We start from the raw sequence: 16,241 nt of genomic DNA on the forward strand, positions 1-16,241 counted from the left end.
GGCGGCTTTCATACAGGTTGCTCAACGTTGCCCGCCGGTAAGCCGGTTGGCGCGCAGCACAGCTCCGCGCAAACAGGTTACGCTGGTTAACGCGTTATTTGGCTATGAGCATGCATATTACGTTGTGAGAAATGTTGCGCAACTACGGGCACACAGTTTCAGCGTGTTGAAGCGCTGCTCAACTCCAGGCACTCATATTGCACCTGCTAAACCACTGGTCACCTACGGGCAGACATACTCAGCTTGCTAGAGCACTGCTCAGCTATGGGCACTTATAAACTATTTTATTTTTTTATTGCATCAGATTTCTTCATAAAAATATGGCCCATTTCATTGCATTTTACTTGCATTATAGTTTTATATATATATATATATATATTATATATATATATATATATATATATATATACATACATACATATACATATATGTCAGAGGATTGTTTCATGCTTATTTCACTAAAAATAAAAAAAATGATGTTGTTGGGGCTCGAACCATGACTACCTCCTCTTTGGCCGACGTCTCTACCGCTACGCTATTGCTACTTGGCTTATTTTGCATATTTAGATCTTATTTGCTTTTCCAATGACTGCTAACTGTGGCTGAGCGAAGGGCACACCCGCGCAAACGAGCACAATTACGGGCAAACATTTTTGAAATTGTAAAAAAAAAATTAAACTGTTAATTTTTACGTTTTACATTTCAGTTGGGTTAATAGTCTGTGGGGGCATGTGTGCTGTTATGTTTCTTGACATTTCCGCGGACTTGCTCGTGGGAGTTTCCTTTTGGGACTGTGATTCTTCTGGGAGCGTGTCCCTTTGCAGGACTCGCCATGCCGGCATGCCCCCTACATTGCTACACGGACCGTGTTAGCCTAGGGTGTGATTCAGCATGCCCTCATGAATATGCATGGCATGCTGACATCACCCCGTTTAACTGCAGCCTCCGTGTAAGACTTGCTAACTCTTACACGGAGGCTTCGTGAATCCTGCCCTATATCTTTAATACATCTACTGTCCCCACTTAAGTTGAAATTACCTAGAATTAAACGCTGGCCCTGCTGTCAGTAATTACTCATCAAGCACCAATAACATTTTTTTCTGGACCAATCTTAAGGTATAAAACTATTCACCTAAACAGCAGCAATATCTGCAATAAAATTACTGAATTCTAGTCCACGTATTATACTAGAAGCCTGACATTCTTGCCTTAAACAAAATGGGATAATAGATCCCTAGTGCCAACAAGAGGGGGGAAAAAGGCAAAAATACAGGAGAAAAGTGTGTATCAGGGAGTGTTCTTCACATTTAAATTTCTTATTTGAAGGGGAGGACAAGCCCCTCCTTCACCCCCTGATGTTGGGGTGTCCCCACACTTACACATACCAACTCCATGATCTCCATACTTTGGAGAAAATGGAATATTCTGGGAAATGTCAATCTTTTACTAAGTCTGGATATTCAGCTAGTCAGTATCATCATTACAGGACTCGCTACAGTTGGATCCAACATTTGAAATGGTTACATTTACAATATAATTACAAATATTCGCACTCTAGAAGACATCCCCTCATGACTCGCCTTGCACCTAAACCAACATTTTGTAACATTATTACCTTGCTTGGAGTAGGTGGATTGGACACTCTAAATTGGCCCTAGGTGTGAGTGTGTGCATCTGTGTGGCTTCTGTGGAAGGTTGGGCGCTGGGCTGGCAACTTGACACCGTAAAACTCCACTGACAATCATGAGCGGACAGATGATCTGCTGTGGTGACCCCTAACTGGGAAAAGCCGAAAGAAGAAGATTACCTTGCTTGGAAGTCACCTGCCATCCCTGCTGCTAATTGAATTAAGGTTCTTGAGCATGACACTTCCGCCTCTATTCTAAAGTGACAACATAGCTTATGGAGCAAAAGAAGTGCTCAACCTACAGTTTAGGAAGAAAAGTACAATTGTATAAGATCATACCACAATGATATATGTCCTTCTCTTCACTGTTGCAGGAAGCATTACATTAGGAATCCCCTGCCAAAGGTGGCCTGACAGCTGGTCAGTATATTACAAGTATGCTGCCCGGGTATTGTGTAGGGCATAAAGGTTGACATCTGGATGCATCACCCTCAGTACTGAAAGTCCCATTAGGAACGCCAGCCCAAGCAAAAGGACGTAACCAGAACATCCAGAAGAGAAAAGAACCAGGGGAGGAAGAAGGGAATGATTGCTACAACAAACCAGATAATCCACAAGACGAAACCACAAAAAAGCAAGCGAAATGACACTATAAGAGCCGGCAACTTAAAAAATGAACAAACAAATTTAATAAACGTTAGCGCTTTCAGCGAAGTTAGTACTCCACCTTCTTCAGACAAACAAGAGAAATTCATGACAAACACATTTATAAATAATTACTAATAATTTGATAACCAATCCAATAAAAGTGCATTTCAACTGAATTACTCCATGGCAACCTTAAAGGAATATATAGGTTGAGTATCAGTGTAAAACACTGACAATACAAATAATGCCTACAACCATATATTCCTGATAAAGCGTATAATATACACCCAAACCAGTAAACATAATAAGGGCTAACAAAAGAACAGTCTTCCAAGAGCAATGCTGTAAGGAAGCTATAGTTGTAGGCTCAAAAGGAGCCTGGGTCAATTTTCTAAAACAAAATTAAGATCCAAGGGAGGAGGGGCAGGCTTCCTGGGAGGCCTAATATGAAGGACACCTGTAGGGAACCGTTTAGCCTCAACTCTAGAAGCTAAAGGAGGAGAGAAAAGCAGATAAGCAGAAATGGCTATGTGGGCCTTAACATAGGAATAAGTCAACCCAGCATTAAGCAGTTCACACAGATCAGACAGAACCAAAGGACCATCCACAGAAAGTGGATCCAGGTTACATGAAAGACACCAAACAGAAAACCTCTTCCATTTGGATAAGTAGGATTTCCTAGCTGTGGGCTTCCTAGGATCCTACAGGACCCTAAACATGTCCTCAGGAAAAAAGGTGTCTGTATGGAATCAAAACCCCATCACCCACAGTGTCAGTTAAAGAGTAGACAGATGAGGATGGATGAGCGATACCTTGTCTTGTGTAAGTAGGTCCACCTTGTAAAGCAACTTGTGATGTCTATTCTTGGTTAAATGCAGAAGAAGAGGGAAACAATGCTGTCTGGGCCAAAAGGGAGTCACCAGCAAGATTCTGGGAGCATCCTGTTGTATTTTGAACAGGACACTTGGAATGAGGGGAAGAGGAGGAAAGGCATAAAGAAACATCTCCTTCCACAAGAAAGATAGTGTGTCCACCTTCAAGACCAGAGGACGTAGGACTCTCGCACAAAAAAGAGTAAGTTGTCTATTCAGAGGGAAGGCAAATCATCTACTTGAAAAGTATCCCACTGGTGAACAATGTCCAGAAATACATCCCTGTGAAGCATCCACTCGTTGGATTGTGTTATGGACCTACTCAGAGAATCTGCCACAAAGTTCTGAACTTAGGGAATATAAACTGCCTAAAGAGTCACATGGTACTGACTGGCTAGTTCCCAAACTAGAAGAGTCAACCAGCAAAGGAGGCAAGATCTCGTCCACCCTTGCTTGTTGACATAACACATCACTGTAGTTTGTCTGTAAACACCTTGAGAGGCCCTGGGAAGAACAGAGGGTAGAATGCTTGAATAGCCAGCAGAAGAGTCTTATCTCCTTGATATTGATGTAGGCATTCCTTTGTTGAAGTGACCAAGGACCCTGCACCTTTGGAGAGCTGAAGGATATCCCCCAATCCACATCTAAAGCACCTGTGAACAGTCCCTGACAGGGAGGAGGCGGGTTGAAAAGGGAACCCTGGATTGGCAGTCAACTGCTGAATCCACCACTAAAATTCTAGTTTGAGGCATGGAACAGGAGGAACTAGGAAGTCCAGGGGATAAGAATGCTGAAGCCAAACTGACTTTAAAAACACAAGTTTCCTCATGTGGAGTTTGGCAAAATGAAGCATAGGAATGATGCAGGCCATAAAACTTAGAGCTCTCAGAAACTCCCTTGCTGTGATTAAGGCCAGAGGAAGAAGTTACTGAAAGAAAGAAATGAGAGTCAATGCCTGGGAGGAGGCAGGGATACCAGCATTGGAATAGTCTGGATCTTGCACCCCAGAAATACATGATCCTGTGAAGGACCCAGAAAGGACTTTTAGAAATTTACAATGAACCCCAGGCTTTGCAGGAGGGAAATGGCAAAGTGAAGATGCAGCAGTAGAATCTCTGGAGAGGATGCTTGAAACAGGAGACCATCCAAGTCGGGAAAGAACTGTATCCCCCATAGCCTGTAGAAAACAATCGCAGGAGTGAGGCATTTGGGGCAGTAGAAAGGCCAAAGGGCAAAGCAGAGAACTGAAAATGCCAGCAAACAACAGAGAAACACAAAAGCTTCCTGAAAAGGAGATGAATATGAATATGAAGATAAGCATTCTTGAAGTCCAGAAACACTAGAAAAACCTAAGGAAGCAGCACAGGGAACAAAGTCTGAAGGGACAACATCTGAAAGGACGGGACCTTCAGAAAGATGTACAAATGAGTGAAATCTAGAATGGGTCCCCAAGTGGCCTCTTTCTTGGGAACCAAAACATTCTGGAGTAAAACACTCCCCCCCCCCCTTTGGGAAACTGGAACTTCCTGAATAGTACTCAGGATCAAAAGATCCTGAAGCACCCCTGTCCTTAAGGGGGCTACGGAATGCTCCTGAATGGGGAGAGAGATTTCCAGACCGTATAATAACCTAGGCAGATAAAGGAAAGAACCCAGGAATCCTGAGTGATCTTTATCCAAAATGGAAGGGATAGGGAAAGATGAACAGAAAAAGGAATGTGGCTGAGAAGAACAAGACATTCAGACAGCACCTGGTTTGTCAGGAAAAGGAAATTTCTGGGTTACAGGAGTTTGGATAGCTTTAACAGGAGGAGCTCTTTTACCACCCCCCCTTCTTACCTTTGGGACGAGGGCAAAACCGCCTACACTCAAATGCCGAATTAAGGTAATTTCTTTGAAAAGCAGGCATGGGAGAAACAAAAATATGTTTAACTTCCTGAAAAGCCTTGCCTTTATCCTGAGGAGACTTAAACAAGTCAGCAACAGTGTTCGTTATCCAGAGGAGCATCCATCAAGTTAGTCTTAATACCATCAAGCAAAGGTTGAAGGCGAAGCCAAGAATGCCTCTTCATTACAGAACCAAAAGCAGCAACTCCAGAAGAAGCATCTCCTGAATCACAACAGCACTTAATAGAATGGTGAGTCATCTGAGACGTCCCCAACAAGAAGAGGGCAGAAGTCTTCCCTAAAGAATCGGGAAGGTTCAGAAATTACCTTACAGCCCTGAAAAAGAACAGCCAAAACATATCTGGCCATATGAGTTTAGTAACTGACAGCTCTAAAAGCCAAGGTGGCAGAGATACAAACCTTCTTACCTAGCGTTTCCATAGTCCCACTGTCTTTATCAGAAGGAAGAAGCTTTGTACAAGGCAGTAACTGAGATGGCTTGTCAGATGCCACAGACACCACAGATGGGTTAGCTGAAGAACATCTATAAAAAATTTTTCAATCCTCAGGCACCCTATAAAATCTATCAAGTTTTTGGGGGGCAGGTGGCTGGGAGTCTGGAGCCTGAGATGCAGTAGAAAAGGCAACCAACAAAGCAGCCAACACAGGAGGGACAGCAGGAGGTCCATTTTCAGAAGCTGGTAATACCTTTTCTGTACCTCAAAAACCTGACCACAATCCCATTTAAAAAATTCCATCATCCTGGAAACCATGACCCTGAAGGAAATCTCCTCAAAGGGAATGTCAGGACTAGTAGACTCCTCTTCCTCAGAACCATAGTCTAAAGAAAAAGGAATCTGGAATGAGTAAGCAAGGGATTCCTCTTCTGAATTTAACTCTTCCTCAGAGGAATCCTGATCCCTAGGCCTTTTAAGAGGAGTTGAGGACCAAGGTGGAGCAGAAGCAGAAACTCCTTGAGGAGGTTTCAAAGCCATAGGGCATTAAACAAACCCTGACTGAGACTCTGCCATTCACTCTGAGGGTTCTTAGGAGTAGTAGAAACAAGCTTTGTTTTATGTTTCTTCTTCCAAGGGATGTCTATGCTGTAAAATTTGGAAGGCTCAGATGCCAGACGACATTCCACAACTATAGTATGAACTTTCTCGCTAATCAAAATCTGAGGAACACCCCTTGGCCTTTTGGTAATAATCAGCAGCGGATTCCCCCCATGAACATCCAAAACAGATGTCTGTGACGCTTCCAGGGACATGTAAAGGATCGGATCCATGCCAGCCTTCGAAGAGGTCATGGTAGATGAATCCAACTAACACCCAAGCAATCCTCCATGCTTTCACTAGCCTTGAGAGAGACTTCCGGCGGAGGCAGTATAGCAGGAGAATAAGACCAAGACTTCATGGTCTTCTTCACAGATGACTGACCCTCAGAGAGGCAAGTTCCCTCCACAATGTCTTTCACTAAAAACTTAACACATTAGTTCTCTAAATACGAGGCCAAAGAGGAAAGCTGACTACAGAGAGTCTTTGGGAAAAAAAGCCAGAAAAATGGGACAGGGTATATGGCTGTGTGAAGCACCAAGACAAAATAAACACTACTCGTGATGGTCTTTGTGGGAAATCTGTCTACCGCACTGGCATTTACCCTTCCTGGATGACATGAAACCCACAAGCAACAACAAAAAGAAAAAGAAGAGCAAAAACCCCAATGGGGCACTTATGTGAACTGGCTTGGTGAATCAGCAACTAACAGGCACTAAGACCGACGATCAAAAGATGGCATTTGGACTGGCAGCAAAGAAGTTCACAGGATGGTATGTCCAAACGTCACCTTTATGCCCTATGCGGGTAGCACACTTGTGATGTACAGCATACCTTAAAGCAATCTAAAGGCTTTGGTATACTGGCCGGATGTTGGGCTGCCCTTGGCAGGGGATCCCTATTGTAAAGAATATTGCAACAGTGAAATAGGACATCTTCCAGAGATATCTGCAGTTATCATATATAGTTCTCAAATTAAGAGCTGAGATAAACAAGGACTTTACAGATGTCTATGAACTTCCAAAATGGGCCACTCAGACTCATCGTTCCAGACATAAAACACATAAGATTGGATTTATACAACTGCAAGCAGTACTCAGGACTGTGCGACAATTAATGATATACATGTAAGCAATAAGTTTATGCACATTTACGTGTCAGGATCATGTTATCACAATCCTATATAGCAGGTATTCTATTCACCAAGACAGATCCAGTTTGTTGTAAAGCCCATCAATACCATAAATGATGTACACAAAATATAACAAAATGAATACTTTGTATACTGTTGTCATTCTACATGGTACTAATAATTTTGGGGAAACCGACAAGCATCTTCATTCAAGTATTAAATGGCTATGATTCACCTTACTGCAGGCATTCATATAAACATCACATGTGCCTCTGCCAACTAACCACAAATGTGACACAAGCCAGCAACTAAAATGTTAACCAGAAAAAGACTATGGCCTAGCTGGGTCTATGTTAATCTCAGCATCCTCGTATCACCATGCACATCAGAAACCAGACACTCCTACATCTGGCATGTTACTCTGACTAACTGAATGAAGTACACAGGGTAGCTAAGTGATGAGATCTCAGCATTAAAGCTCCAGAGGCATTTCATTCTAGACCTCCACAAACCTTCTGGGTGGAGTTCTGCATGCACTCCCCATATCTGCATAGGTTCTCTCTGGGTACTCTTGTTTTTTCCTGCCTCACAAAAACACTAGCTGATTGGCTACACTTAACTGCCTATTTAACTGCCTATACATATGTTGTATCTACCCTTGTAGCCCAGTTCACAGCGTACAAAGGTCCACAAAAGTCAAATTCACATACCCTGTTACTAAATTACATAAATAAATAAAATTATGTGAAGTATCAGGGACAGTTCTGATGACCATACAGCGAAAGAGCAATTAGGCTGGTGGAAAGCAGGTGCTGCAGAAATACTGATATGTCAATGTGAAACAGTGGATAAGGAAATGCTTAGACAGTCTAGTAAATGAACTTTGATAGAGGAACAGTGGAAGAGATAACCAAGCCCAGGAATACACTTTTACAGTCAGTGGTAGATACAATGGAACCTAGGAACACAGTTTCAGAGGCAGGGGTAGAGATGGAGTCCAGGAGTATACACAGGGACTGTGGTGGAGAAAATGCAGCATATTAGAACAGGCATTGGTGCAGTGCAGGTTAATAGGAAAGGCATACCAAACAGGCAGAAAAATACAAGTGAAGCAGGGGTAGAGAAGGGGGACAGTGCAGTAGCCAGGCAGACTCATTCATCAGTATATCTGTATAGGCATACATGAAACTGCAGATATAACCTTCTGCAAAAATGCAATACTTTAACATTTTTATGCAATCATTTTCAATTCAAGGAAATTGTTATTTTTAAGTAAATGCATAAAGATTTTCCTGTTCTTGTTAAAATATCTGTAAGCAAACATCACAAGACTTCCTATGCAGATTTGTTTTCTTCATGCTAATATCACAAGTTGATTTTAAACAAAATTCAGTTCATTAAAAGCAGAATAATTACTTTCTGCACTGATTACACATGCTCATTTTTACAGATGTACAGTTTAACTCACACAAACTACTGCATCAGATCAGTCAAGAGAGCTATTCTCTGCAATGAGAAAGATAACTAGAGACGCAAGGTTAAAACAGCAAAAGGTTGCTTTTGCCAAAAATATGTTACTGCAATACAAAAAATCCAACTTATAAGGGCTCCCAGCTGCAAATACGGGATCGAAAATGCATGAAAAAAGTGGTTATCAACCACTGTGCTTCTCTTTTAAAGCCCCCTGTATCCCTGATAAATGTGGGGGGGCAAGCCCCTATACCCCTAAACTATATATATATATATATATATATATATATATATATATATATATACATACATATACATATAAATAATCGAGAGATACGTGTCTGCATGTGTGTGTGTGTGTGTGTGTGTGTGATATATATATAGATTATATATATATATATATATATATATATATATATATATATAAAATCGAGAGAAATATAATGTGTGTTACATTTATATATATATATATATATATATATATATATATATATATATACATACACACAAACACACACACATACACTCTCCAAGATCACCGTACTTACTAGAAAAGGAGGGAATATTCTGAGAAACAGCCATCTCAGACTTAGTATATGCAAGTCCATTTTTTCAACCATTTAGCTACTGGCATTTAAAATAGTATAAGGCACTTAAAAAGTAACTTTACTCACTTTTCAGTAGTTCTCCATCAGAAACTCCAATCAGTAAAGATCTCTCAGCCAATAGGCATGATACACTCAGGAAGACCTTGTGAGCATTATGAAGTCTATCAAATGTTCCCCCTGCCACTACATCACTGTAAGTCTCTATAAAGTCTTGGAAGTGCGAATTGTCTGATGTCTTTTTCTCATCAGATATTTCGGTTTCAGAAGACAAAAGAACAGACACCAAACTGGGCTTGCAGGAGTAATAGCTAGCAGCATACCTCTCCAGGTTCTGCTTCTCAGGGTTTGACCTGTTCAGATCTGTAGCCCTACAGTCAGTAAGAACCACTTCTGGTGGGTGAGACAAGTTCTGCACAGAAATAAATGAATGCTGATTTACACTTTTGCTCTTTACATTTGTCAGAAGAACTCGAACATCCAAGTGGCTGCAGATGTCAGCGGCACTAGTGTAGAGGTCCGTGATAAGGTTACATACTTCATGAGTTGCTGGGACAGATACAGGCTTCAAACTTGTAGGTCCTGTTAAGGTAAGTCCTGGATGCAGGTGCACATAAAGTGTGTCCTCAACTACCTGGGCAGCAGAAGTCAGTACACGTTCAATCCGCAATGACAGGAGAGGCAAAGGAGCAGTCAGCACTAAAAGGCCGGTTCGGAACACGGACATACTGAAAGTGTGACCACTTGATGTCTCCTACAAAGTCAAAAAACATAATTATACACAAGTACACTTAAGTGTTCACAAAACAGAACATACTACCCATTTATAAAAGCATGGCTTGTGTCTTAAGTCACAATATATCTCCCACATATGCCTGTTGGGAACTGCTGTACTGTGATGGCAGTTAGACAAGTAAGCAACATTAGGATGTTACTACTATCATAATACACTAAACAAGGAACCTATAAATAAAACAAAGCTCAAACTACACAGTGACAGTCAAATATAACAGCAAATATGTTGTTTTCAGGGGCATATCTTCTGCATCGCTATGTAGGGGTAAACGACTCTATAGCTTACAGTCACAAAGAATGGGCAAAGACCAGCAAAAGTCGAAACTTGTTCCTGCTCCTTATCTGCAAAAATGCACTGCAGAAAACAGTATAATCAAACAGCAACTGCAATTCAAACAACATACTAAGCACTCAATCTCAGCTCCCTCACACCCAGTCCCTCCAAAGTAATCCATACAGATATGAACCATACACTTTGGATTAAAATTCTGCAAAAAAGATCCAAGAACAGAAGTAGTTGCTGCAACTGAAATTTGTTGCATGTAGTGCAAAAAAACTGGACTCAGCGAAAGTGTCTGGGATGAAACTGCATTACCCCCCATAGCACGTAGTCCACCAAACAATCTACAATTGTGCAACATGGAATCAAGTAAAAGCAGTCAAAAACAGAGTGAGACACCAGTTTAACAAAAGCATACAATAAGACATAAGGTGAGACAGTAAGACATAGGGTGTAGTCTGAAAATTACGTAGCTGGATGATAGGTTATAGTTGGCTTTGCACTACAGCCGTTTCAAGCTTTTGATGCAGAGAGGTCAATTTTAACATGAAAATACTAAGCTACCCTCTCCCTTCCACAAAGTATATGTGCAAACTATGTGGAGTCTATGTATAAAGAATTACAAATCATCACTGGGAATTACATCACAATGTCCAAGGCAAATGAAAATGCCCAACATCTACATATTTATTTTATTTATTATTTATTTTATTTTACATTTGTTAACTGGGATAGTCCGACTAGACATGTGTCCATTTACAGCCGAGGCCCGGAGAGAAAAGCTCTGAATTAATATACACAAGTAGTGAAACATTATATTGTAGCAAGAGCTCTACAACAATTTACAATAATAATAAACATATTTTTGTACAACCTATATTGTAGAAAAAGCTCTACAACAAATTACATTAATAATAAACATATTATTGTACAAGTGACAAACAGGTAAATAACTGGTCAAAGGTACATTTCATAGTAAGAAATCAAAAGTGAAAATTAACCCAAAATAGGGGATTCATTAATTTGCAGTGGGGGTTCCTGAGTTTGTAGCAGAAACATCCGGAGACTGCATCTGCATCATTTATGTGCAGTTTCAAAGATAGGGGTCTTATGTGATGCATGGGCATAACCAAGAATTTAACAGGTGTGCTTTGAGAGAGTTTTTGAACAGTGTAGTTGAAAGAGCTGAGGTCAGAGAGGTGGGAAGGTTGTTCCAGTTTCTGGCAATGTTGTGGGAGAACAGAGATTTTCCTGCAGAGTTATTGGCTTTAGAGATACAGAGGAAAGATTTTTTCTGAGGAGCAGAGGGGACGATTTGCTATGTACAGGGTTAGGAGTTTGTTTAGGGATGGGGTTTTGTCAGGATGTTTTACAATACTGTAGGCAAGTATTAGTTGTTGATAGTTAAGTAGTTGGGGGAGTTCTAACCATTTAAGTTCTCGTAGTGCCCGACAATGATGGGTTTTGGAAGTGCAGTTATTAGCAAATCTGGCAATTTTGTTGTAGCAGGTCTCGAGTTGTTCAAGGTCCTGTTTTCTAGTGTGGGTAAGGATAGGTGCGGCATACATGAGTGTAGAAAGTAGGTGTGTTTGGGCGAGTGTGATGCGTGCCCAGGAATTTTTTTGTGTCTGTATAGGGTACCCATTTTCTTGTGGACTTTTTTAATTGTTTGTGATATATGGATGTCAAATAGCAGTTTATTGTCAATTGTTACTCCAAGTAGTTTAGTGTGGTCAGAGGGGGAGATGTTAGCACCATTTTTGGATGTGATTGTAAAAGGAGGTTGGGTGGTTTTAGTTTTATTAGGAGCAAATATGAGTAATTTGGTCTTGTTGGGTTGGATCTGGGTAATCCAACTTTTTACTGAGGTAAAGGATTCCGGAGTAAGTTTTTGCAGACTAGTAAGAGATGGGGCTGAGTAGATGAGAGTTGAGTCATCTGCATATTGTATATACAAATATATGTATGATTTTTAAGTCAGTTTTCAACTGTTCAAACATTTTAGGGTTGTAATATTTTATGTAGTACTAACTGAATGTTAATGTCTATTAACCAAGTAACAAGCTTTATATACAAGGATTAAATATTTTACTGTGATTGACTCTGATGAAGCCCAACAGGATTACGGGTGAAAGTGCTTAGTCTGTTATGTGAATAAAGCTATGTGCTCTCTGGCAAGCCACCAGGATGACTTGTTTTTCTGGCAAGGCCTGTTTTTAATCCTGTCCAGTACAGTCAGTTTTTTTACAATTGCTTAAGTGGTTATACAGAGCGTCGGTGTACACTTCTGCACAGGAGTCACTTTTCTGTGTTCAGCAGCAATTTGAAGGCTTTTATGGCATCACTTAGTAGGGGATAACGTGTCTTGGAAAAATTCTTAAGCACTTTTGAGCTTGATGGGGTGTCTGGCCTTATAATCATTTCAAAAGGCATTGCTTTATGGTCCGCTCTCACCAAGGAGGATATCACACTGGAGGAGCATGTTAGTGAGTACTATGTTCAGGATATTTGAGCCCCTCGTGGGTGTGCTAACTAGCTGCTCCAGGACATTTGCACTGACAAATTTCAAGAACCTCTGAGCCAGCTCATTTCTGGTTGCTTATGTTCCCCAGTCATTGGTAGGATTATTAAAATTGCCCATGAGTAAGGTGTTGGGCTGCATGGTAAGTGACTCACTCAGTCAGTCCAGGTATGTGGTACACTTTTCTTACTTTATTTTTGTGGGACCTATAGCTAGTGATGATGTGGTAGGGGATTTTGCCTAAGGTTAATCGAACATGCAGTAGCTTGAGACAGCCATACTGTTTACCCAGTTTCAAGGTGTACTTGTCCTAAATGATGATGGATACACTGCCTCCTTTGGTTCTTTCCCGCTCAGTTTGTGGTCTGAACATATGGAAGGTGATGTAGCCTTGCATAGCTGGGGTGCTTTCCGCAGCTTTGAACTGCACAGATGTCAGCATCTTCCAGAGTGAGGAGTGCTTCCAGGGAGTACAGTTTTTGTTTAGACTCCTAGTACTGAGCAGCATTAAATTGAGTTTATCCAGAGAAGATCCTATCGTGTTGGGACAGTTGGCTATTTTGCCCTGCCTAAAAAGGGCACAACAGGGGTGGCTAATGCCTTTGCCAGTATCCAAAAGCCTACAGGAGACAGGTGCAGACCATCTCTGGCAAAGCAGCATGGTCTGTTGAACATGTCTTCCCAAGCTGGCAAATATTGGATCATCTTGGAATGGCACCAGAAGTTAAACCAATTGTTAATGCCAATCATTCTTGTTTGTATTGTGGCATCATCCATGGTGACGGCCGAATGCTGCTCAAGGCTAGGCTCATACCTGCCTGTGACACATAATCTGAGAGCTCAGTCATGTCTCTCGTCATATAGTCCAGGAAGGTATGTCTCGGGTAACTCACACCCATATGGCCTACGACAGAGTGACTTAAGTGATTGGGTGATCTGATGGATCCTGGCACCTGACAGGCAGCTAACCACAGCCCTGTCATTATCCAGCCTGGTGAGGTGGAGATCTGTGTGTCTCACTGTGGAGTCATCTATGACCAGTACATTGGGTTTTGTGATGTTACAACTTATGGGCTTGTTTGCTCAGACAGTCTTGTGTGCTATTGTGTGTTGTGGTTGATATTTGCTTTTTGCGTGGTTTCTTAAGGCAGCAATTGGGAGGTCTTTGAGCTTTTGATAAGTTACAAGTGATCACCTCAGCATATGTTGGTTTGTGTGTTAAGTCCTTATTAAATGTGAGAAGTGGTGTGTGAGTGTTGACAGTCTGTTTGGAATTAGACTTGTCTATATGAGCGAGTCTTGCCTCCAATTTCATAGTGTAACTACATCTCTCACATATAGTATTAGTTTGTTTCAGGAGTAAGTGTTTGTCAGTATACATTAGACAATTGCTACATTGCCTCAGAATGCCCGTGTCCATCAGGTTGGCCAGAGAGATGATGGAAAACTGCCCATCCATGGCAGCAGGTTTTACTGTGTGCTTTCTTGGAGAAAGAAATTGGTTAATTTGACTGAACTGTGCTGGTAGCAAGAGACTATGAGTGGGAGCTATACTTTGTGAAGTCTGTGTAGTCTAAGGTAAACCAACAAAGCAACTCTGCTCAGTGCTCAACTGAGTTCCTCATGGAGCTGCAGAGGACGGTGACTGGCTTCACTGACAATTATTTAAGGAAAAACTTACCTACAAGATATTTGCATCTACAAAGAGCACCGGTGATCACTGCTCCATGAACAACAGCTTTGCACAAATACAAGGCTTTAATATTGGCACAAATATACAAGTCTAAAGCTATCTACCAATCAGGAAATCACACAATGAAATTTCCTCCAGCAATCCCTAACTCAGATGAGTTTATATCAGCACACTTCTGCCACAAGAGTGCAGAAAAAACGTCTTTATGTAAGATGACTGGCTTTACATCCCAAGTGTAAGCAAATACACTATCTAGATACAGCAGCACTGAATGAAGTAGGCACAATGTATCATGGGTCTTGAAGCAACACTTCAGCTTAAAAAGTGCAGTGTAGCAAAATGTCAGCAATGAAACAGTAAACAAGCTAATACAGTATGAAGCTTAAATAATACTTTTTTCTGTAGATTTAGCAGTGGATGGTGGGATAATGTGAGGTATTACCTGCTATGCCAGGAGAACTAGCACAGTGGATGTGTAACATATGCCAGCATAGCTAGTTAGCATAGCATAGCTAGCTGGAGTTTCGTAAAGAAGTATATGTCATTTGTATATCAAACTGATTTCTAGAGGTGTTTTGTGTTAAATATGTAGAAACAGTGGGTCCTGCTAGACGAAAAAGAAATACAACTGTATGTTAGACTGTACTGTAACTGTTGAAATGAATATATTGCAACAGAGGATGCTGAAAGAGAAGACGTTAATCTCAGTCCAACTAACTATGAAAAATAATAAAACCACAAAAGGAAAGGCCACCAGTCTTCAAACAGGAAAACATTTATTCAATTCTCTCACTCTCTAGCACCTCAGCTAAAAGTCTTCAAGCCTTTATTGTGCTGTCGTTAGTTTTTCTACAGTGGTTACTTAACTTTGAAAAATAGTCTGAAATTAAATTACCTTCTTTAGGCCATACAGATTGTATCTAACAGTTCTGATTGCAGCCAGAGACAAAATGTCTGTAAAAACTAGGACTAGGAATTCTACTGTACTGTCCTTATTGGTGAACTAATTGCTACCCTGGAAGGGTAGAGGGTTTTGAAATGGTTTTATAGCTTCCAGATGCTATAATACATCTTAGCAAACTCTGTGTGTGCGTATGGCGGCACATGTGTAAAATTCTGGCTCAGCTTCTAGTAAAAGGGGTAGTGTGGGAACCAGAGGTCAGGTGACCAGATGTATGTGATGTCATTCTGCAATACAGCACTGAAAGTATATTCTAATGCTAGATGAGACAGAAATGTCAGAGCAGCCTGTTTGTGAAACCTGAAAAAAGATGGGCCACTCACCCACTTCATCTTGCCTTGCTCTAGTAAATGAACTAGGGGACAGTAATTCTTTAGATCAGTTTAGTTAAGTATTATTTTTCTCTGTCTGAGTGAATCTTTCCATCTGTGCTATTTTTAATATTTCCTGTGATTGAAACTCTGGTGTTTATTGTAAAGAGATATTTGGTATTTTCATGTTTCTTCATTATTTACTATTAAATATATTTAAACTTTTCATTATGGCTGGTCTTTAAGAGAATATTTTAACCTTTGAGAGTACTTATATTTATTCGGTGACACTGTGGCTGCTCCTAAAAGCATTGCTGCAATGGTCAAACTCTACCATTTGTATTAATATTAATTTTAATCAGTATAACTGGGCACCCTTGTAACA

At 40.8% G+C, this 16,241-nt stretch overlaps 1 protein-coding gene across 1 annotated transcript in view; it reads right to left on the reverse strand.

The window, feature by feature from the left end:
- The window catches only part of COASY (Coenzyme A synthase), a 570,022-nt gene that overhangs the window by 520,254 nt on the left and 33,527 nt on the right, over positions 1-16,241 (reverse strand). Inside the window, exon 2 of the mRNA XM_044054708.1 lies at positions 9,365-10,049. Coding sequence (XP_043910643.1) covers positions 9,365-10,022 — 658 coding nt within the window. The 5' untranslated portion in view covers positions 10,023-10,049. The remainder of the gene's footprint in view (positions 1-9,364; positions 10,050-16,241) is intronic.

This window comes from Protopterus annectens, chromosome 13.part0 (genome assembly GCF_019279795.1).
Source record: "Protopterus annectens isolate FY-2018-M chromosome 13.part0, PAN1.0, whole genome shotgun sequence".
In the NCBI taxonomy this organism is placed as follows: domain Eukaryota; kingdom Metazoa; phylum Chordata; order Ceratodontiformes; family Protopteridae; genus Protopterus; species Protopterus annectens.